Raw genomic sequence first — 24,253 nt, 5'->3', positions numbered from 1 at the left:
AAGTAAAGCGAAGATATAATAGCAGATCGAAGTGAGATATAGAGACAGATAAGCGAGTCAACTCGCAAGTAAAGTGCGTGAATCGTTGTGAATTTTAGCGTGTGTTGAAGTGGAAGTGACTATGGAAATTAAGTGTGTTGCAAAGTTGTATTGAGAAAGTATAAACTAATTTTATTCAAGAAAGGACTTGTATCGCTGAAGTTCTTCGGAAATAATTTTTACGGCAAATTAACAAACGACCAGAGACGTAACACAGTCATACTTCGTCATTCTGTATGTGGTATTCACACCATAACAAGCGAAAATAATGTTAAATTTTACAGTAGCAGATACTGTAACATAAAGGAACAAAGAAAGCTGGAAGTAAGTCAACTTAACGCCTTTTCCGCCTACGTGTTACGTGAAAACAATACATATAACGTGTGTAAGACACAATTAATTGACCCCCAAACTTGAGAAATAAGTCTGCTGTCTAAAATAAAATGTAGCCCTTCGTTTCGTCAGTACATGTTTAATTACCAGCAGATGGCAGTAATGCTTTTTAAGTTGCTAAAATAGTGGTTTAGTATGCTACAGATAATTAAATTTTACTATGTAACAAACGATTATGATAATAGATGTAAGTATTTTTAGCATGTTATTACTCACATTGTTTCGTCTTCTGTTATATAACCTAATTTTATTATGGGTCTTTTTCTAGGTTACGCCTAATTGACGATCGTAATTGTGTGGGAATAACTAAACCTGTCGTCCGCTGTGGGAAAATTACACTTGTATAATACAGTCTACAATATTTCTTGGGGCTTGTACTGTTGTATAAGAAGTCTCAGTCAATATTTGTTCCCTTTCCCCTTTGTTTATTAAAGAAGAATGTAATATATTTTATTATAAGCAGGTGTAGGTTAACCCTCCTCAGTACACCTGGCCCGGGGTCCATATGGACCCGAACAACTTTCTTGATTGTAATTTGTGTATCTTTTTACACACTTATTGCAAATTTATATCAGTTCAAGTAATTGTCAGGCAGAAACCCTGGATCAATGTGACACTATTGTTTTCGAAACAGGCAAATGGAGTACGTAACTATAATCTAATATTTATCTCGAGACCACGCTTACCTCGTTCTGTCAATATAGATCAATACCATCAGTACATATATGCAGTTCGCCCTCTAGGCTATAGAATACGAAACAAATTTCTAAACGTGTATTGCACTATATATGCTGTTGTAGAGAATAATTCATCAAAGTAGTACAGTATCATATGATCTGTTTGATATCAATTTGAACATCATTGTGGTAAGCATGTATGTGTATCTCATTCATCAACAGGTGTTCTCTATGATGACTGCTTATATAAATATTAGTTATAATGCCCTATTTTATAGAAACCTTGTTTAATAATTGTTGTAAATAACCTGCTTATTGAATTTTTAATCCCTAGCCTACTATTAAAAGTATAAGAATACATTTATGTTTGGTTAGACCCAAGGTAACACACAACCTACATCTTCAGTTTTCTTTGAGTTGAATTCAGCAGTATTATGGTAATCTCATCATATATTGGTAGATAATGACTTGAATATAGGAGTATAATAAAACTGTTATTTTTTGACACTGTTTGTATAAGGAATGGTTTCATACTACTTATTTGTATACTGGGAACAATGTAATTTTGTAATTTCTTCTAGAAAACATATATTTTTATGTTGTTCACATTGCACGCTAACCCTAATAAAACTTGTAAGTTGTAATGCAATTAGTTTTGGAATTACAATCCAGAACTTACTATAATGGTAATTTTGTGCTGAAGTTTGGTTGGACATAACATTTTGGGACAACATGGTACCCATTGGCCCATCTCGGCTGTTCCATCCTCTAAACTAAATTAAAATAATTAAAAAAAAGTCATAAAGCCTACCCTTATCATTCATATGCTTAACAAGGTTTTTCTGAAACTTACTTAAATTTACTACCTTTACAATGCAGCTTTTCACAGGTGTGCTGATCAGGGTTAAGATTAAAAGTAGCACTGTAACTATAGCAATGATACCAAAAATCATCTAGTCTAGTATAGTGATAATAGTTTGGTAAAAATCATATAACCAATGTATAAAAAATGCAAGTTTTTCCATTTAATTCAATAAGTTTGTAGTTATCAAATTTCAAGTTCAAGACTACCCATGGAATTCACATACTTTGGTTGGATAAAGTTCTTGTTTTTATACATACGATATTATAACCTATTTGTTTGTTTGTCGTGAGGCACAGACTTCATGATGAACTAATATCTGTGCTGTGACCACCAGTACTATCTGTGCTGTGACCACTATTATGAACTAAAACCTGTGCTGTTACCACCATTATGAACTACTATCTGTGTTGTTACTACCATTATGAACTACTATTGTTACTACCATTATGAACTACTATCTGTGTTGTTACTACCATTATGAACTACTATTGTTACTACCATTATGAACTACTATTGTTACTACCATTATGAACTACTGTCTATGTTGTTACCACCATTATGAACTACTATTGTTACTACCATTATGAACTACTGTTGTTACTACCATTATGAACTACTGTTGTTACTACCATTATGAACTACTGTTGTTACTGCCCTTATGAACTATTGTTGTTACTACCATTATGAACTATTGTTGTTACTACCATTATGAACTATTGTTGTTACTACCATTATGAACTACTGTTGTTACTGCCATTATGAACTACTGTTGTTACTATCATTATGAACCACTGTTGTTACTACCATTATGAACTACTATTGTTACTACCATTATGAACTACTATTGTTACTACCATTATGAACTACTGTTGTTACTACCATTATGAAGTACTGTTGTTACTACCATTATGAACTACTGTTGTTACTACCATTATGAACTACTATCTGTGCTGTTACCACCATTATGAACTACTATTGTTACTACCATTATGAACTACTGTCTGTGCTGTTACTACCATTATGAACTACTGTCTGTGCTGTTACTACCATTATGAACTACTGTTGTTACTACCATTATGAACTATTATCTGTGCTGTTACTACCAATATGAACTACTATCTGTGCTGTTACTACCATTATGAACTACTATCTGGGCTGTTACCACCAATGCAATGGTATCAAAACCAAATTTTTAGCATCAATAAGCCTTCTCCTTGCAACTGAGCCAATGGGGTGGACATGGTAAATTATGAATCAACTTAAAACATTTTCAGTGTAAATGTAATATTTTATTAGATTAATTTGTGTATTTTATTGAAGTAGTAGTGGTTTTTTGAATATTTTTCCAACACAAAACTTTCTCCGTACCTTTTACTGTGGATTTGATTTGAATAAGTGTGACTGGAAGTGCACTATTTATAAAGACGATAACATATCAAAAGAGTACCATGCAAGGAATGAAATAAAATTACATTCACTTGAGGGAAAGCTATCGGGAAGATTACATTTTCTCATGAATTGTTTTTTTAAATTTAATCCATGCAATATATCCATATGGACCATGCATTCTCAATTGGAAAAGCCAACTAAAAAGATAAAATTTCTCAAGCAAAGTTGATTCCTCGGGAATGCAAGAAATGTAATATTTCGATTCTTGCCATGTTCAATGGCTTTTAGACATTTTCTGATAAACTGATAGTCCAATTTTGTTATTTTCTGATAAACTAATAGGCCAATTTTGTTAAGAGGCATGCTGCAGAATACCAAATAGGCCAACAACAAAGTACCCCATTAATTGTTTACACAGTAATATATTACTAGGCAATAATGTTTTAGTAATACAATTGTTATATTCTTGTAGTATTATTGATACAAATTGCACCATCTACACTTAGATTAGAGTAATATATTTTCACTTCTATGAATTTCAGTATTAAAGGTAATTACCATAAAATTCCAAATACTGACTTTTTTTTTGACAAAATTATTTTCCTAATGCAATTATAAGCTTGTATTTTTATAGCGTGATTTGAGGATGTAATATTTTATTGGATGGTTGAATTGCCTTCTGTTATCTTTCTTATTTTTGTTTGTAGTAATTATTGTATTGTTGCGTCAGCGAGGTCACATGACTAGTATCACGCCACTTCTTCTCTCGAACCTTCGGGAATTATCGGGAGATTACTAGATTGGGGGTAATCTGGTATTTATAAGATGGTCAGAACGTGACGGGACAATGTGTCTAGCTAATGAGTAATTGAACTGCAGTCAGAGAGAGACGTATTGTTGAAGTCGAGCTCGTGAGACGTGAATTATAGTTTGTTATAGCGCGACTGTTGAAGTTGAATCTATCGTAAAGTTGTATTCAGAAAGAATAAACCAGTTTTATTTAAGAAAGGACTTGTTTTGCTAAAGTTTTGTCGGAACGAATTTACGGAAAATCAATTAACAAACGGAGACGTAACAGTATAATACATTTGTAGTTGCTCTTTTAAGTTACAGATTCTGCTTGTTTTAGTGTGGCTGTTATTGTTTTAAACAAGTACTGTAACATTTATATCTTTTGTGCATCTTTCAGTTTTATTACTGCTACTTAATAATGTTTGACTTAGATAATATTCTACCCTTTTTCCTCAGAATTGATCTTTTGTATTAATTCAGACTATATCAAAGATTATCATTCAAGATTCAATTGGTATAAAATTGTATATACTCTTTTTATTACAGTAAGTAAACAAATTGTTTTTCTTTGTTCTAAAGAAAGCTTTAAATGGTAATCATTCATGACTCCCTTCTTTTTTTTTTATTTAAATTTTTTTGTGTTTAAAAATATTCCTTTTTGTGTAAACTTCAGGTAGTAAATTTTGAAGTATTTTGGATTTCAAATATTAATGTAAACTTCAGGTAGTAAATTTTGAAGTATTTTGGATTTCAAATATTAATGTGAACTTCAGGTAGTAAATTTTGAAGTATTTTGGATTTCAAATATTAATGTAAACTTCAGGTAGTAAATTTTGAAGTATTTTGGATTTCAAATATTAATGTGAACTTCAGGTAGTAAATTTTGAAGTATTTTGGATTTCAAGTATTAGTTTAATACAGTATAGATGGTCAAGACTATTTTAAATGTACTCTTACCTGTCTTTTGATGTTTCAAAAGTACACTGTAGGTAGACAGTTAAGTGTTTTAAAATTTTATTGTATATAGTGTTTAGTCTTTCATTGTAAGGACAAGGTAGATTTAACATTACAGACAAAAAAGGGCCATTTAATACTTCAAGGTTGTTCTGCACACCAACTTCAGAAATAAGAACAAATTTTAATCAACCCTTTATTTTCCCATCTTACTTAAGTAAGGTGCTGGCTTCCACTGTTGCAGTGACAACTTATTACATAAACTGATCACTTTATCAAAAATATGAAACTGTCTTTTCCAAACCTTAAACTTGTGTCCAAAGAAGTCGGAGGCCATTATTATATTGATTCTTCAGATAATCACGTAAACATTTAAAAAAATAATCACCTCTTACCCTTCTTTTCTCAAATTTCTTTATTTTCAATCTCAGTTGAAAAAGATAGGCTAGGCTAAGTTAGATGGATGATTTTCTTGTGGAAAGAGTTTTCCTTACAGTAGTGGACAACAGCACCTTACAAGACTTTAACATAAAATGTAAGGACAATAAAGGATGTATTGGTCCATCTCAGCCATTCTATCACTTAACCAAACTTTAGAATAAAAAAACACTCAAAGCCAGACCTTACCATTCAAATATCTATTAAATCTTCCCTTAAACGTAGTACATCCACCACATTTTAAGACAACCTATTCCAGAGACCAGTTGCCCTTTTAAAAAAATAAATGTGTCTTATCTGAAGATTTCTTCTTCACTGCCAAAATTTATAATTGTGACCCTTAGTCTAACCATTAAATCATCAACACTGTTAAATCCTTTAGAAAATACAGCTTCTTTCAGTATTGAAAAACTAATAGAAAGGGTCATATTCATGCTTTTTTTTTTGGTGGATAATTGACATTTGTTGGGAACCAGCCTAAGAATTAATTGTACAGTGAAAGGGTTAAAGCCTGAAACACCCAAGCCCTTAATATCTTCAGCAAATTTAAATTATTTATTGACCATTCCCTTATACATGTCATCAATGGTGGCAAAGGCCTTAACACTGAGGAATCCCACTGGAAACATTAATATTGTTACGACAGCGGAAGTCACGCAACGCTGGGAGCATGCGCACTAGAGTTTCTCGAAGGATCATGAATTTTCCTGGCAACTCTAATTTGTTCGAGGTGCCCTCTTTTTTAGTATATAAACCTGGTGAGAAAAACCAATGCGATTGAAGAGATATAGATATTGAAGTGATAGATAATTGAGTCAAGTGAACAGTAGGCACCGTAAGTAAAGTGTGTGAATCACTGGGATTTATAGGGTGTGTTAAAAAAGTTGTTAAGTTTAAAGTGACTGGAAATTCTGTGTATTACAAAGTTGTTTTGAGAAAGAAGAAACTAGTTTTAATCAAGAAGGGACTTGTATCCCTGAAGTTCCTCGGAAAGAATTTATACCAGAAATTAACAAACAAGCAAATACGTAACAGTATATATATATATATATACATGTTTTGTTTGCTTTGGTTTTTTTTGGGGGGGGAGGTAGTATTAATGACCAAAAGTAAATAACAGTGTGTACTTCATTGTAAATTTAAGAAAATAATATTATGATAAATAATATTTTCTTCTCTTACAGTAACAATGGAGAATGTAAGGAAGACTAATTATTGTTTCATTGCCAGTTGAAAAATTTGTTTACTGATACTGAGTTCTGTTAGAAGACTGAAACATTTTAATGGGCTACTTGACACGTGCAAGAAGTTTTGCAAATATATTGTTGAAAGATGTCATCAAAAAGAAAAGGCTCACCTGATGTTTGTGTTCATGATATTTTAGCCCAGTTTCTTTCTAAAGAGCTAAAAGATAAATGTTTGTCTGAAAATGAGCAAACTGAAGAAGAAGAAATGTCTGAAACCTTGTGTAGCTCTGATGATGAAACAGCAGTTAGAAATATGAAAAGTAAAAAGAAAAAGAAACACAAAAAGCATAAATCAAAAAAGAAAAAGCATGATTCAGGAAAAGAGAAAAACAGGGTAAGTCTGTAATTGGAAAGAAAAGGAAAAGAGAAGTATACTACATGTAAATATTCATTGATAAATAAACATAAAATAGTTTTTGATAGTAAAAATAAAAATACTCCAGTTTACAGCACAAAATGTTATTGAGAAATCTTTGTTTACTAAAGCACTCACATATTATACTCTTTTAAAGAAGTGATTTAAGAAGATGCAATAAAAAATATATTTAAATATATCTAGTGTACTTTACTACTTCAAAAATGCTGTTTATTTCAAAAAGGGAATGTATTTTGACCATCATTCATATGTGTTATATTTTTAGTCAAAGAAAAGAAGATATCAAAACTATGACTCAGAAAATGAGAAGAGAAAAGTTTCAAAAACTAGTGATATGCCTAGGCCTAAAACTAGGCCTAAAGAGGAAGTATTAAAACAAGATGATCGAAATACTTCTCCAGAAATTAAGAGCCAGGCTGTTTTGAAATCATGTGTTTCAAACATTTCTGAAAATTCCGAGCCTAAGGATAATGACAAATGTAAAAATGAAACAGAAATTACATCTATCCAATTTCCTGTTACAAAAATGAATTTTATTGAGGATGTTGATTGTTTAGATTCAGTAAAAAACCTGGTTAAACTTCCCAAAAATTGTGAAGTTGTTTTAGGCAGCTCTGTTTGTAGTGAAAATGAATTAATTGAAAAACTGCAAAATGATGAGGGAACACTTAGGAGAAAAAGAGAAATGGATAACTCTGCTTTAGAATCTAAAGAAGAAGTTTGTAGTCACACAAAAATGACTGCTTTTGTTACTTTACAGGGGGAAGACAATAGTGCATATAATAAGATAAAAGAAGGAAAATTGGATATCATAAAAACAATAAACAGTTTGAATGATAAAGACTCTGATGATTGTGTAAAATTAAAACAAAATGATGAAAAAAAACAAAATATTTTTAATTCCTTAAAATATGATGACAATAAAAATGTTCACCAGGAAACTATTTCAAGTATGGGAACTAAAAATGTCATTAGTCAACAGGTGACAAGTAAATGTCAATCAAACAGAGACAGTGATACAACTGTTCATAAAGTTCCTACATCTTTTTGTACTCGGGATATTTTACTGGAAAAAGATGGCGAAGAAAGAACTGTTGCAGGTCACTTCAGCATAGGTAGTGATAAAAATCTTAATGAAATCTGCTTACGACCCAAAGATCATAAAAATTCTTTAAATACGAAAGAAACAGGTGAAATTTCACATGAAAGTAAAAGAACTTGTAATGAAAAAGAAATTTCATTAAGAAAAAATTCAAATAAAATCAAACAAGAATGTGTACGTAAACCAGAAAGTGTTGGTGAAAACGTGAATGCAAAATCAGTTCAACAATATACAGAAACAAATAGTAATTCAAGTAATTCACCAGATATATCTGTAGGTGAAATAGAAAACTCAGATAAAGAAATAACACTGATGAACCAGTTTGCATCTTTTGCTCCTAAAATTGTTGATAAACCTGAACCAACAGAAGATAAAGACTGTGAACTGAACACTCTTCTGCCTCAATCTGTTAATACTGGTGACAGTACTGTGTCTAGCAAGAAAAACTTTCTATCTAAAAGTAAAATACTTATTAAAGACCTCAAATGTAGTTTGGCATTACAAAAAGCTGCTGAAAATTCACAGAAGAAAGCAGAACTTTTGGAAGAGGGAGAGATTACCACAAGTAGTGGAGAAGAAGTTAAAGGTGATGGAGAAAAAAGTTTAGAAAGCTTGGGTGAACTGAACAGTGATGAAGGTTCTGGGGAAGTCAGTACCAGTGATGAAGAAAGGAAACATAAAAAAAAGAAGAAAAAGAAACATAAGCACAAAAGAAAAAGAAAAGAAGACAATAAGTACGAGAAAAAATTAGGAATAGACACTGCAGGTGAACTTACACTTTTGCATATTGGTTATTCTGTTTATATCTTTATTTGTCAGTCCAAACTAGCACATGTACTACAATTATCTTAATGTTTCACCTTCACACATTAATGTGTTACATTGAGAAAACTACTTTTTATGCCAGACATAATTTCTTTAATGTTCCTTCAAGTTGAAGTGTAGTAGGTAAAGCAAGTCTGTATTGGATGATATTATTCAAAGTGGAATATTTTTAATTTTGGTAGAATTAGTGACTTTTTGTCATTAACACAAAAACGTTATTAATAATACAATAACTGTCTCTGCTACCTTTAAAGCATTAATTGCTTTTTCATTCTTCTGCTTCTTTGAAAAGGTACATACTGAATTGATCAGTATTGTCACATTACTATGCATTAGACACTGTTAATTTTTGGTACTGTACTACCTCCTCACACAAGATTAGCTATTCTCGTTCAGTTCTGCCCTCTATGTGGCAAATTTTTCTTTACACATACCACAAGCTTTCTACTACCCCTTGTTAGAATGACTATATTCCAACATGTCTCTCATTCAAATCATCATGCGTCATCTCTTAACCAACAGTAGCATGATATGCTCACATGATGCATGTGACTCCCTCTACACTCCTTTACTGAACCTTCACTTCTCGTTTGGCAGCATTTGAGCTAAGATGTACTCTTTTGTGTGCCTAGTGCTTCCAGTGTGATTTTATTTTATACCAGTTCCTTCTTGTCACTCTATTTCTGCACTTGACATTTGCGAACCTTTTCTTATGCTATGAATTCTAAAGTTCAGGTTACAACTTTGGGGGCACACCAATGTGTTTTTTTTAGGCCTCAGGTGCAGGCGACCTGATGGTAGATCTCTCTCTGCTTTTATACGTTGGGAGATTTAGCACTACATTGGTCAACCTTTGTCTCCTCCTGAATTAGCTGAACTTGTTCAGAATGATGAGGATTTTGATAATCTTTTTCTGCCTCCTGAGTTTGCTGTTCCTTCCCATTTACAGCCTGAAGAATCACTTAGGCTTAATTCGGTCTTTAGAGATTTTGTGTCTCAGGTTTGTGATGTTTTGTCCATTTCCTTTATCTCTTATTCCTCTCGTCATTCCTTGATACACGAACAAGCTCCCCCCCCAATATTCAGGTAAATGCGGATTAATTTGTCTCATAATTAAGTGAGGGAATCAGTCAATTTACCCTCAACCTATTTCAGTGATTTATGTCTTGCACCTTTCCTGAGACGTTACGTTTTTGATACAGTCCCAGAAACTATTGAGCGTCAGGTGACATCAGTCCACCAGCAATCATCCCTTACGACTTTATAGCCCTTTTGTCTTGGTCAGAGCCTCATATGCCACCTATTCCTGCTTCCCATCCTTCATCCTCCCAACTTTTACTCATTCCTTCTAATTGGGCTACTTCTTCTTGTCAATTTCCTCAACAATCAAACACACATTGCCAACAGTACCGGTGACTACCCTGTGGGTTCGGGTCTGGTGGGAACTTGACTGTTAGAGCCTCCTGATTCCATTCACACAAACACTGGAGTTGAGCCATCACTTTACTGGATGATGTGGCTTCCTTATACCATTTACTCACACACAGAAGTTGAGCCGTCACTAGGGTAGGACAAGGTTTTCCAATCGAAGGGGTGAACTGAAATTTTGATGGCTCAACTCCAGTGTTTATGTAAATGGTATCAAGAGGCCACGCCATCCAGCAAGGTTTTGGATTTGAGTGAACCAATCACCTAAAGTCCTTATACAAGTTGATTCCATGCAATTGACATTCTTTCGATACCAGATGTTGATTCCTGGATCGATAGATCAGTGATGATTCTCCTGTCATACCCAGAAATTGATGTGCGTCATAATCCCAGATTCTTGAGTTTGAGGTGAAGACGGTATGATCCTCATCCTACCCTCGCCAGGAGGTTTTGAATGTAGTTGACTTACCGAGTACACATATCTTGTCTTACACATTTCACACATGGGCAAAGAGTATATCTGGCTCCCCTCTCCTGATCTTTGGATCTATCTCTCTCATTGTCACGGGTATCCTTCGGACACTTTTCAGAGTACTTCTTTCGTTCCATTGCACCCGTCCTTCCTCCTTCTCAATGTGGGATTTTAGTTAATCTTGTGAGTAGAGGTAAGTAAAATATCAGAAGTTATAATTTTCTAGTATTTCCGATAGGTACTTACCTCCCCTCACACTTCCCACCTTTCCTCCTCACTTCTCCGGTGATTAAGTCTTCTGCCAAACTTTGAAGTGAGGGTTAAGAGATGATGCATGATGATTTACATGAGAGACATGTTGGAAGATAGTAATTCTAATAAGGGTAGTAAAAGGCTTGTGGCATGTGTAAAGAAAAAGTTTGGATATCGAGGGCAGCACTCCTCAATTGGAAATGGGAAATACCTATTGGAAATACATTTTCAGTATAGGAAAACTATAACTTTTAGTTTTGTTGATTTTATAATTTTTTAATGTTGTTAAATAATTCCTAAAAAAAAACAACCTTTGATTATACTAAAGACCTGAATTTCTTTAATAGACATACAATTTTGTATATAGCTAATTGACATTTGTGCTTAAATCCTTTTTCATAGAAAAATGGATAATGTTTCTACTTACAGTTTCTTTTAATTCCAAGCTATTGTTTCTTCTTGCACATCCTACTTATTTGCATCTATTTTTTACAGCAGAAAATAATTAAAATAATTGAATTAATTACCAGAGGCTGAGTATCTTATATTAAAACAATTTGAAGCCTCACCACATTGTTACAGTCCATGTTGCCATGTCCAGACATGCTCTAACTTGTGACTGAAGCATCATTTTAATTTTTAAAAGCTCTGTTGTAAGGCTGTCATGGCACTCCTTCTGCTATCTTCCATACTTCATTTAATATAGAAGGACAGTTGTGTCTAAGGCAAATGATTAATCAACTTCAAAAATTTAGAAGGTACGATTTTTTTGTGTGTGTAATACGGTAATGCTGCAAGAGTACAATTTCATTGTATACCACCACCCAGTCTAGAATATTGGAAATGCCAACATATTACCTTGTTAACCAATGAAATTTTGTTGATTCATCGAATGTTGAGATCCTTAACACTGTGAAGTAGCCAAAGCTTTTGCAGCACGAGTCTGAAAATTCTGGATTTGGATGGACACCACAAATGACTAGCTAGGAACTTCAGAATGAGCAACTGTAGCATCCAGACAATATCTTGGGCACTTCTTGCCTTGCAGCAAAGTATGGCTGTTTATAAGAAATGTGGTACTGATGAACATAATAGCCAGATTATAGTACAGGATAACATGTTGTAACATAATATTAAGATATAAATCTTTTGTGGTTTATTTAGTAGTTTTCATAGTACTTCAGAACTTTGCAGAATGCAATGAATGGAGGGTACAAGGGAGTGTCATGCACTGTTGCAAAGGTGTAAAAGTAGTTTTATGTTTAGAGGGAAAACCTGCCTCACTAAAGAAAACTCTACCAGAGAATTATAGACTCTTAGTTTGACCTGTTAGCACATCCTGATGGCTGAACAAGGAGTATAATTTTTTATAACATGTAATGGTTTGGCTGATTGGGTGGTATGAGCTGTCAGCATACACTTGTTAAGTTTCTGAATCTTGATAAAACTGAGAACCTAATATACATCATGATGACATAGTATGCATGTGAGAAACGGTGAACTAGTTGTTCTGTGAAGCTCCTGGTGTTTGGATGAGAAACACAATTCACAAAATATCAGTTCTGTTGTCATCCACTCAGTTCAGAGGTTAACTAGTTGTTCTCTGAAGCTCCTGGTGTTTGGATGAGAAACACAACTCTCAAAACATCTGTTCTGTTGTCATCCACTCAGTTCAGAGGTTAACTAGTTGTTCTCTGAAGCTCCTGGTGTTTGGATGAGAAACATAACTTTTGACTTGGATGATGGGAGCATTTTGTTATCTAATGTTTTCATCTCAATTGATGAGAAGGAAGACACTGGTAGTAAATATGTGATTGTTTGAGATGAAGAAATACCATTCTGCTCTGATGATGACCTCATAATTATTATGGCTGGAGTTACTGCTTGACCAGTAGCTATATGGTCAGTAAATTGAAGGATTATTTTTCTAAAAATAGTGATATTCCATGCCATTGTTGAATAATTCACGATAAGAAGTGTATAGAGTGTCTTGTATAGTCACTCAGTTATTGTACAGTGAGAATAATTAGTTAAAAGCTGAAAATGCATTGTGGCTTTTACATTCTGAGCTGTTGAACAGTGTTTGCTAATCTGATATATGTAGATTATCATTCATTCTGTCAAACAGACATGTAGCAGAGATGAAATATACTTTATTAGTTGCAAAGCTAAGAATGTGGACATTGTTAAACTGTGGAAGTTGACTGTCTGTGAGGACTGGGAACTCTGACAATCCTTATTTTCTAAACATTCCAGTTTTTGTGACAAATGTTGGTAGATATTTACAGGTAGAAAGTTATCATCTCATGATTTTGTGATTTATGGTCATTGTGAATTTGTATTGTGTGATGTTGTGCCTGATAACCTGTACCAGTCTATGAAGAAGTTGTGCTATAACACAGCATGAGGAATTAATAAACACTGTATAAATCAGACAAAATATACATCATTTTGCTAGATAGTTTAGAAGTTGTGTTATAACACAGCATGAGGAATTAATAAACACTGTATAAATCAGACAAAATATGCATCATTTTGCTAGATAGTTTAGAAGTTGTGCTATAACACAGCATGAGGAATTAGTAACACTGTATAAATCAGACAAAATATACATCATTTTGCTAGATAGTTTAGAAGTTGTGTTATAACACAGCATGAGGAATTAATAAACACTGTATAAATCAGACAAAATATACATCATTTTGCAAGATTGTAGTTTAGAAGTTGTGTTATAACACAGCATGAGGAATTAGTAACACTGTATAAATCAGACAAAATATGCATCATTTTGCTAGATAGTTTAGAAGTTGTGTTATAACACAGCATGAGGAATTAGTAACACTATAAATCAGACAAAGTATGCATCATTTTGCAAGATAATTTAGAAGTTGTGCTATAACACAGCATGAGGAATTAGTAACACTATATAAATCAGACAAAATATACATCATTTTGCTAGATAGTTTTTCTGGTTATGATTTATGTTTATCTCACATACTGGGGGTTTTCATGACCCCTAGATGGCAGTAATACTGGTGTAAACATGGCAATTTGGGCTGATTCTATGTTATGAAGGCCAAATTAATTTTCTTGTCCCTTGTGTGCTTAGTACATTGGACTTGCATATTTTACAGTTGAAAACATTAATTGTGAGCTGAATGGATGACTATGTCAGGAATAGACTACTTTAGTCAATGATTGCTTTTAATTTTCATGATATCAATTGAGTTAAAATAGTCTTAACTCTTATGGTGTATGAGGTTTTATGCTTGTGAAGCTCACAAGGAAAGTGTGACTGATACTGCATTTGGTTGGCATGGAAACTAGGTTAGCTACTGAACAGTAAGGTCCCGTGCTGCAAGTACTTGTGGTTTAATATGTGATGATGGATAAGTGTGTGACAGAGCAGGTGTATTCCATTGTGTGTGAACTAGTTTGTGTATACTTAATTATATGCATAAAATATGATATCTAAGAAAGCACAACTTTCCAGACAAAACAGTTGGCTTGGAATATTGAGATGTTTAGTAAAGATTAGCTTACATCACTTTGTTTTATTAATACAGGTGTATAGTATATGCAGTTTGGTTTCCTGAAACATTCATAAACATTTAAGTTCTCACTTATAGAAAGACAGAGTTGTCCTAGAAGTAACTGCACACCATGGTGGACCTGTTCTTGGTATCTCAACCACACACAACTTGTGCACAAAATGACACTGCAAACATGCTTTTCACTCAATACTGTAATACAGGGCGAGTAAAGAAAGATTTGAAAATTTTTGTGAAAGCGTTAAACATTATATAACATTATAATGGATGAATTGTAAATTTCATTTGTTACGAATAGGCAATTAAATCAACACTATAACAATAATGATATTAATACAAATCAAAGCCAAAACATTTACAATGAGACTTAAAGATCCTAAAACACATGTCCATTATCAATCCTTGTTGTTACCATTAAGGCATAATGGAAAATATCTGTAGTTATAGTTCCCAAATATATTGTGGATATTCAATGTGAAACTAGTAAGTAGCCACAAAGAATCATTTTAGGGTTAAGAGTTAAGTGCTTAAACCCACAGCATCTCAACTCCTACTGCCTATTGCTGTTCATGGACAGTTGTGGGAAGGCAGTAACCCCCAATATTTAGGTATATAAAAAGCCTTGTAGTAGAAATATGACTTAATGATAATGACAAGGACTGGGGATAGATAGATGTTTTTTTTTTTAGTTTCATTTTGAACGTTTTGGCTTTGATTTGTATATATACATGTATAACCAAAAACACCTGAGGTGTGAAAAAAAAAGGTGCAGACAAAAAAGGATTGAGTGTGCAACTTAAAGAAATGAAATCAAAATTGGCAGCCAAACTGGTAGCTACATTTATAGCATTGATAAGAACTTTACAGCAAATATTCATTCATTAGTTAGCCAGTCTGCATTTTTTGTTCAACTTGGGGCATGATAGTGGGTAAAACAAATTTTGCAGACCATATAACTAATGAATGAATATTTGCTGTAAAATTCTTTTCAGTACTAGTATAAGTGTATCTACCAGTTCGGCTGCCAATTTTGATTTCATTAAAGTGGCATGCTTAATTCTTTTTTGGCCACACCTTTTTTTAACACCTAAGGTGTTTTTGATTAAATATCATGACTTTTTGTCAATACACACCAACAAAACACAGTAAGAAAGTGATACTGGATAGTAGCTAACATTAGCTTTAGATTTGCAATTCTATTAATTGGAACAGACCTATACTTTATAGCATCAACCAGATTTTTAAAAATATATGGTGTTAGTTTTTCCTTGCTAAAACAGTGTTAATAACTTCTGTTATAGTAATGCCATGGAATCTAGATTAACACTTTCTTGTCATCAACTGCATGCAAGGAGCTGTTTTAGTTCTGGCAGTAGTGAACTTCCGAGTGTTGTTTGTTTGATCTCCAGGGTTAGGAGTTATTTTAGTCCTGGGTGTAGTGAACTTCCAAGTGTTGTTTGTTTGATGTCCAGGGTTAGGAGTTGTTTTAGTCCTGGGTGTAGTAAACTTCCGAGTGTTGTTTGTTTGATGTCCAGGGTTAGGAGTTTTTAGTCCTGGGTGTAGTAAACTTCCAAGTGTTGTTTGTTTGATCTTCAGGGTTAGGAGCTGTTTTAGTCCTGGGTGTAGTGAACTTCTAAATGTTGTTTGTTTGATGTCCAGGGTTAGGAGCTGTTTTAGTCCTGGGTGTAGTGAACTTCCAAGTGTTGTTTGTTTGATCTCGAGGGTTAGGAGTTGTTTTAGTCCTGGGTTTAGTGAACTTCTAAGTATTGTTTGTTTGATGTCCAGGGTTAGGAGCTGTTTTAGTCCTGGGTGTACTGAACTTCCAAGTGTTGTTTGTTTGACATCCAGGGTTAGGAGCTGTTTTAGTCCTGAGTATAGTGAACGAGTTTGTAGCCTTCATATAATGGCCAGTGAACCTGGACTCTGCTAAGGCAACCTGACATTGGCCATACCTTATTTTTAACAAAAGTTCCAAGTTGTTTAAGGGCATAAAATGTAAGAAAGGGGGTTCAGCTTACAGTGCCCTTCAGAGGTGTTACATTTTATAGTTCAGCACCCAACTTCAAAAACATAATCAGTAGCACACTTTTCATATGTCAAATATATATTAGATATGTTGAGCCATTTATGCTAAAATGAGCTATAAAACTTGGATGTAAACACTATTGGATTTATTTCATCATTGAGCCAATCAGTCGCATTTTGACAGTTGCACAGAGCTTTTCTAGCCACATGTTGTAATGTAAATGCATAATATCTTTGAGTTGGACCTAAAGGTAATACTTTTATTCTGAAAGTTTGAACTTTAGGCAGGAACTTGGCTGGTTTCATATTGGTGACTATAGGGTTATTTACTAACTTAGCAAATATGATGATCGACTATTTATTGTTCATGGGTGATGAACCAGGATAGATAACCCTTCTACTGAGGAGAAACAGTGAATTTTTCACAGGATACAGTGAACCTTAAAGTATTCACACTTTGTATTCCAAACATTTGCACAATCACTCTGAGAGCACCTAATATTCAAAGTTTGTTATTCTTCTGGAAAAATCATTTCTACATAAAAAATGTCATCTACGTTCCACAATTCAACATATTTCCACTAGAGCGATAAAGTATGGACAGATACAGGAAGCAGAATGTTGAGTTCAGATAATTTTCTGTATCAGAAGTCAATTTTTTTGTTGATTGGTACGTTTGTAAATAACAGTTTGATGTCAGACTAACCATCTTTTCTTCATTTATCTCAGAGTTTTTTTTTTATCAGCAAAATCTGTATTATTCAGAATGTGTGATGATGACAACTTTCAGAGCAGGAGATAGGTGTTGTGCTTTGGATAATAAGTATGTAACATATTCTACATTGGAAATTATTATACATATAAATGACTAAGAAGGCAGTCACCTTTATGTGTTTTTGGCAACCCATACATGCAAACAGGAATTTGTCCATTTAAAGATATTTTTGAAGAGGCATTGAAATTTGATGCTTTCTTGGAAAGTGGGTTAGCCTTGAGTTTCTTGTATTTTTACTTCATATTTAGATTTATTCAGGATGACAGTTTGGTATGTTTTGTCAGATTCAGTCACTATAATATCCCTTTTTTTTAATTTTCTTAACACTGTTATGAAAGAATGATATATTTCTAAGTCTTCTTTTCCATTGTAAAAGAGAGTGATGGTTAAATATTCAATTAAGAAGTTCAAATTATCATAATTAGCCAACTTAACATCTGATATTTATTCAGAGATGATACATGTCTCTGTACACAATTAAGCTATCTTTCATATGCATCTGCTTTAGAGATTCACATGTCACTAACTTTGAGGTAACTCCCGCCTAATCTTACAAGATTTATCATAAATTATACTTCTGCATAATAAAGTTATTATACAGCAAAAGCCGTCCACCTATAGGAGTATGACACACCTCCTTGCACACTAACTCCCTCTATACTTTTGCACTCATTAACCTTCATTCTTTTCCTCACCACTGAACACATCAGACATGTTTTTCTTTTTCAATTTAATTAGATTTGCAATGTTTAAGGAATTTGATTTCCCTTTTTTGTTTTCCACAAACTGTGAACTGACAAGTTCATGTAACAACTTCTATGTTATGTAACAGCAATAGCTTTTGGAGGTACATTGACTGAGGATGATGTAATGGCCATTGTTTCTTGATCAGGTGATCCTTCTCCTTGTTTTGAGGAATGAATGAGGAGGATGTATTTGGTTGTTTCCTCCTCCTACTTATGCTTTGGGAACTTCTCTCTCTGTTAAAGAAAACTTTAATATAAATAGATATTTCATTTGCTAGTATGTGATGATGTACAGGTAGCTGGATGGTTCATTTGCTAGTATGTAATGATGTACAGGTGCTTATCCAATCAAATTATGACTTTAAAATGCATTAACCAATGAATGCAAGTGAAAGAAAGAGAGCAGAGCTATAGTGGTTTTAAAACTGCAACCGTCTATAATAAATAGAAATATGTGTATGTGCCTCACCCAGCTTTCAAGAAAGATACATAGTGTTTATTTACCACATCCGTCCTTAAAGGGTTAACCTTCCTTACATCATCAGGACTTAATTTCATGGGTATGCACCTTTCTTTCTCTGTTTTGTGTCATATTATTCTTGTTTCCTACTTCTTAATCCTAACTAGCAAATTTTGTTTTATCTTCTCCTTGACCAGTCACATTCCAGAAATCTCCAGCCTCTCCCTCCCCATGTATCTGATTCTTATATTCTTAGTTTTAGTCATTCTGAATTCCATTTCTCACTTCCCACATTTGGGATTGCCCTTTCCAGTTTTTTCTTTACCTCTCCTTTCCACACTTTAAGTATGAGCACTTCACCATGCCCCAGTGAATTTGCGGGCAATTCTCATTACCTTCACTTCTCCACTGTGGCCCATTCCCCATCTACCATTTTCCTTCCAACTAGGCTCTTTGTTGCTGGGAATCATTGGGTAGGAATACTCTCCTTTCCCAGGTTTGACTTCTTTCTTCTCTTCTATGAGATCTTCGCGTGCCCCCCCATTCTTTGCCCAGAAGTTTTGATGGCGTTTCTTATTTGATTGAATCATGGTCTGAGGCTGCCCATCATCAGTCTTTGCTTTGTCTCCACACTGTTTGTAAACCCAGCCCTTCACCATTGTACTTTGATTTAGTCCCCAGTTTCTAATCTATCAATTCCCACTTCCCAACTTTTCTCTTCTACTCGGCATCAGACTTGTTGAGCTCATCTGGGGCAATTAAGTCAAGTTGGGTCCTGTGGGTGCCCATTAATAATGATTTGAGATTCTGTGGTCACACTTTTCCATCCACACAGTGGTTACTCTACTTTTACCAACAGACTTTTTCTCCAGTTCTCTTCCCCTTCTCCTCTCAGCCTTCATCATGTTTCCTTTTCTCCTCCATGTGATACCTTTTATGTACAACATCCTGATGAGGTGGTGTTCATCAAGACTTCCAATTTTTTCTTCACTCCAACTCAGTAACTTATTTACCATTAGGAAGTGGGGTGGTAGTATGTACTTATAACATACACTTGTGTAGTAGAGTTGAGGTGAGCACATTAGAATATCTGTGCCCTTCTCCTCCAGTCATGTCTGTTTAGTAGAGTTGAGGTGAGCACATTAAAAGATCTGTGCCCTTCTCCTCCAGTCTTGTTTGTTTAATAGAGTTGAGGTGAGCATATTAAAAGATCTGTGCCCTTCTCCTACAGTCATGTCTGTTTAGTAGAGTTGAGGTGAGCACAATAAAAGATCTGTGCACTTTTCTTGCAGTCATGTCTGTTTAGTAGAGTTGAGTTGTGCACAATAAAATATCTATGTACCTCTCTTACAGTCATGTCTGTTTAGTAGAGTTGAGTTGAGCACATTAAAAGATCTGTGTCCTTCTGCAGTCACGTCTGATTAGTAGAATCGAAGTGAGCACATTAAAAGATCTGTGCCCTTCTGCAGTCACGTCTGTTTAGTAGAGTTGAGTTGTGCACAATAAAAGATCTATGTACCTCTCTTACAGTCATGTCTGTTTAGTAGAGTTAAGTTGAGCACATTAAAAGATCTGTGTCCTTCTGCAGTCACGTCTGATTAGTAGAATCGAAGTGAGCACATTAAAAGATCTGTGCCCTTATGCAGTCAAGTCTGTTTAGTAGAATCAAGGTGAGCACATTAAAAGATCTGTGTCCTTCTTCTGCAGTCATGTCTGTTTAGTTGAGTTGAGGTGAGCACAATAAAAGATCCGTGCATTTCTGCAGTCATGTCCGTTTAGTAGAGTTGAGGTGAGCACAATAAAAGATCCGTGCATTTCTGCAGTCTGTGACTATCCAGTAGAGTCTAGGTGAGCACTTTAAAAGATTTGTGCCCTTCTTCTGCAGTCATGTCTGTTTAACAGAGTTGAGGTGTGCACTTTAAAAGATCTGTTCCCTTCTTCTGCAGTCATGTCTGTTTTGTAGAGTTGAGGTGAGCACATTAAAAGATCTGTGCCCTTCTCCTGCAGCCTGTGACTATCCAGTACAGTCAAGGTGAGTATGCACCACTATACTGTACCCTTCTCCTACAGTCGGGTCTGTTCATTAAAGTTGAGGTGACCACATTAAAAGATCTGTGCCCTTTTACAGTCGTGTCTGTTCAGTAGCATTGAGGTGAACACTCTCTTTACATGTGCCTTCCTTCTCTACACATCACTTCTTCAGTTGAATGAGGTGAACACACACAAATAAACTGTGCCTTCCTCCTGCAGCTGATATCTGTTCAGTCCAGTTGAGGTGAGAACACTATAGACTTGTGCCTTCCTCCTGCAGCTGGTATCTGTTCATTCGAGTTGAAGTGAGAACACTATACACTTGTGCCTTCCTCCTGCATCTGATATCTGTTCATTCGAGTTGAAGTGAGAACACTATACACTTGTGCCTTCCTCCTGCAGCTGGTATCTGCTCATTCGAGTTGAAGTGAGAACACTATACACTTGTGCCTTCCTCCTGCAGCTGATATCTGTTCAGTGGAGTTGAGGTGAGAACACTATACACTTGTGCCTTCCTCCTGCAGCTGGTATCTGTTCATTCGAGTTGAGGTGAGAACACTATACACTAGTGCCTTCCTCCTGCAGCTGATGTCTATTCATTCGAGTTGAGGTGAGAACACAATACACTCGTTCCTTCCTCCTGCAGCTGGTATCTGTTCATTCGAGTTGAGGTGAGAACACTATACACTTGTGCCTTCCTCCTGCAGCTGGTATCTGTTCATTTGAGTTGAGATGAGAACACTATACACTTGTGCCTTCCTCCTGCAGCTGGTATCTGTTCATTTGAGTTGAGATGAGAACACTATACACTTGTGCCTTCCTCCTGCAGCTGGTATCTGTTCATTTGAGTTGAGATGAGAACACTATACACTTGTGCCTTCCTCCTGCAGCTGATATCTGTTCAGTGGAGTTGAGGCATGCACATCCACCATTCCACACACTATGGCATGAATTCTCTGCCCTCCTCCCACGGTCTGATAGTCTGCAGGTATAGTTGAGGTGAGCAGAAGGTATGGTGTGAACAAGCCCCAATCATACTACACTTATTGGCTCTCTGACCTATTGTGTGCAATTATTGGATGGCTGTGTTTTTATTTTGCCCATCCCTGTGATGCATGGGTCTCATTTGACTTCTACTCCCTTTTTCCTGGGCAAAGAGTATAACCTGGAAGAGATGAGATGTGGTTTGTCATGGGTGTGCCCCTGTGGAGTTCTTGCCATTGGGTGTCACACTCCATGGGTATCTTTCGGGGACCACTTTCTGAAGGGAAATGATCTAGATAAGTCTTTGTAGCAGCCCCTCCACCACTTCAGTGTGGGATTCTGACTTAATTGTGTGAATAATTGTGTATTGTCTCAGAAGTTAATATTTTTCTTACCTGAAAACGTATTTCCAATAGATACTCATTTCTCACACACATTTACACCAATCCTTCCCATTTCTGGTGGACCTTAGTATTTCTTGCCTTATCAAGGAGTGAAGATCATAAGTGCCAAAGTATAGAGGGAGTTAATGTGTAAGGAGGTGTGTCACGCTTCTGTTGGTAGAAGGATTTTGCTGCATAATAGTGTAATGTAATTTAATGTGTAAGGAGGTGTGTCACACTTCTATTGGTAGAAGGATTTTGCCGCATAATAATGTAATGTAATTTAATGTGTAAGGAGGTGTGTCACGCTTCTGTTGGTAGAAGGATTTTGCTGCATAATAGTGTAATGTAATTTAATGTGTAAGGAGGTGTGTCACGCTTCTGTTGTAGAAGGATTTTGCTGCATAATAGTGTAATGTAATTCATGGGAAATCTTGTGAGATTAAGTGGGAATTGCCTAAAGGCTAGTGACATACAAATCTCTAATGCAGACACATGGAGAAGATAGCTTATTTATGTGAAGAGGCTAGTATCTATTGGAAATACATTTTCAGGTAAGGAGAATTAATGTCAAGATCAGAATCTTTGAAAAAAAGTGAGAGACTCTAACCTAACATTACTTCTATATCTGTAAGATGACAGATTTATGATATTCTTATGTGGTGAGGAAGTTTTATACCATATATTTCTTTTAAATAGTTTAACATATTTATTTTGGAGTTTCATTTTATAGTACTTTAACTTTCTTGCAATAATAGTCTTTGTTATTTTGAATAAACTTTCTTTGGGTTATAGAAAAATGTACTTCTAGTTTGTGTGCAGCTTTTTTTGGCAACTCTAAAATGCTTCATTGGAGTTTGATTTTATATTTTCAATCGACTGTGTTAAAATTCATTTTTACAGTTTAACAACTAATAGTTTTAGTAGTAAAGTCTTAAGTACAATCCTATTTTTCAAAGATTTTATCATAAATTGTAACTGTAACTTTGTGCAGCCAGCAAAAGTTATCAGGTTGATTTTCTCTGGATTTGGAGATGTAAAACTGGAAACTTGTGCTCCTGGGATTGGATTAGCTTTCATTTGTAACCATAGCCTTCATTTTGCAGATATGTCACGCTTCTCCATATTGGCTTGGAACAGATATGTCATGCTTTTCCATGTTGGCTTGGAACAGATGTGTCATGCTTCTCCATGTTGGCTTGGAACAGATATGTCATGCTTCTCCATATTGGCTTGGAACAGATATGTCACGCTTTTCCATGTTGGCTTGGAACAGATGTGTCATGCTTCTCCATGTTGGCTTGGAACAGATATGTCATGCTTCTCCATGTTGGCTTGGAACAGATATGTCAAGCTTCTCCATGTTGGCTTGGAACAGATGTGTCACGCTTCTCCACATTGGCTTGGAACAGATGTGTCACGCTTCTCCACGTTGGCTTGGAACAGATGTGTCACGCTTCTCCACGTTGGCTTGGAACAGATGTGTCACACTTCTCCATGTTGGCTTCGAACAGATGTGTCACGCTTCTCCATGTTGGCTTCGAACAGATGTGTCCCGCTTCTCCATGTTGGCTTCGAACAGATGTGTCACGCTTCTCCATGTTGGCTTGGAACAGATGTGTCACGATTCTCTATGATGGCTTGGAAGAGATGTGCCATGATTCTCCATGTTGGCTTGGAAGAGATGTACCACGATTCTCTATGATGGCTTGGAAGAGATGTGCCATGATTCTCCATGTTGGCTTGGAAGAGATGTGCCACGATTCTCCATGTTGGCTTGGAACAGATGTGTCACGCTTCTCCATGTTGGCTTGGAACAGATGTGTCACTCTTCTCTATATTGGCTTGGAATGTAATTTTGGACCCTGTTACTGTTCTAAATGTGCTGTTGTGTATTCCTTTTACATCCTAGGAAAACATTTAAGCCTTTCTTTAAATGTTGTTCTTTGCCACTTAACAATACTGTTGTATGGATATCAGAAAAGGTTATTGTTGAATGATCAATAATTAAGCACCTATATATATATATATATATATATATATATATAT

General features: G+C 35.1%; 1 protein-coding gene across 2 annotated transcripts in view; it reads left to right on the top strand.

Annotated features, from left to right (window-relative positions):
- The first annotated feature begins 441 nt into the window (after positions 1-441).
- Positions 442-24,253, top strand: part of LOC106474287 — a 30,560-nt gene continuing 6,748 nt past the window's right edge. Inside the window, exons 1-3 of one of the 2 annotated variants that reach the window (XM_013934975.2) lie at positions 442-619; positions 6,732-7,128; positions 7,436-9,038. In XM_013934975.2, the coding sequence (XP_013790429.1) occupies positions 6,880-7,128; positions 7,436-9,038 (1,852 nt within the window). In that variant the 5' untranslated portion in view covers positions 442-619; positions 6,732-6,879. Of the gene's footprint in view, positions 620-1,203; positions 1,299-6,731; positions 7,129-7,435; positions 9,039-24,253 lie in introns of those variants that run through there. The other variant, XM_013934976.2, reaches the window with a different exon arrangement.

Source organism: Limulus polyphemus, unplaced genomic scaffold (genome assembly GCF_000517525.1).
Source record: "Limulus polyphemus unplaced genomic scaffold, Limulus_polyphemus-2.1.2 Scaffold7030, whole genome shotgun sequence".
NCBI lineage: Eukaryota > Metazoa > Arthropoda > Merostomata > Xiphosura > Limulidae > Limulus > Limulus polyphemus.
Note: the sequence above shows the minus strand (reverse complement) of the source record. Positions and strands in the feature narration are given on the sequence as shown.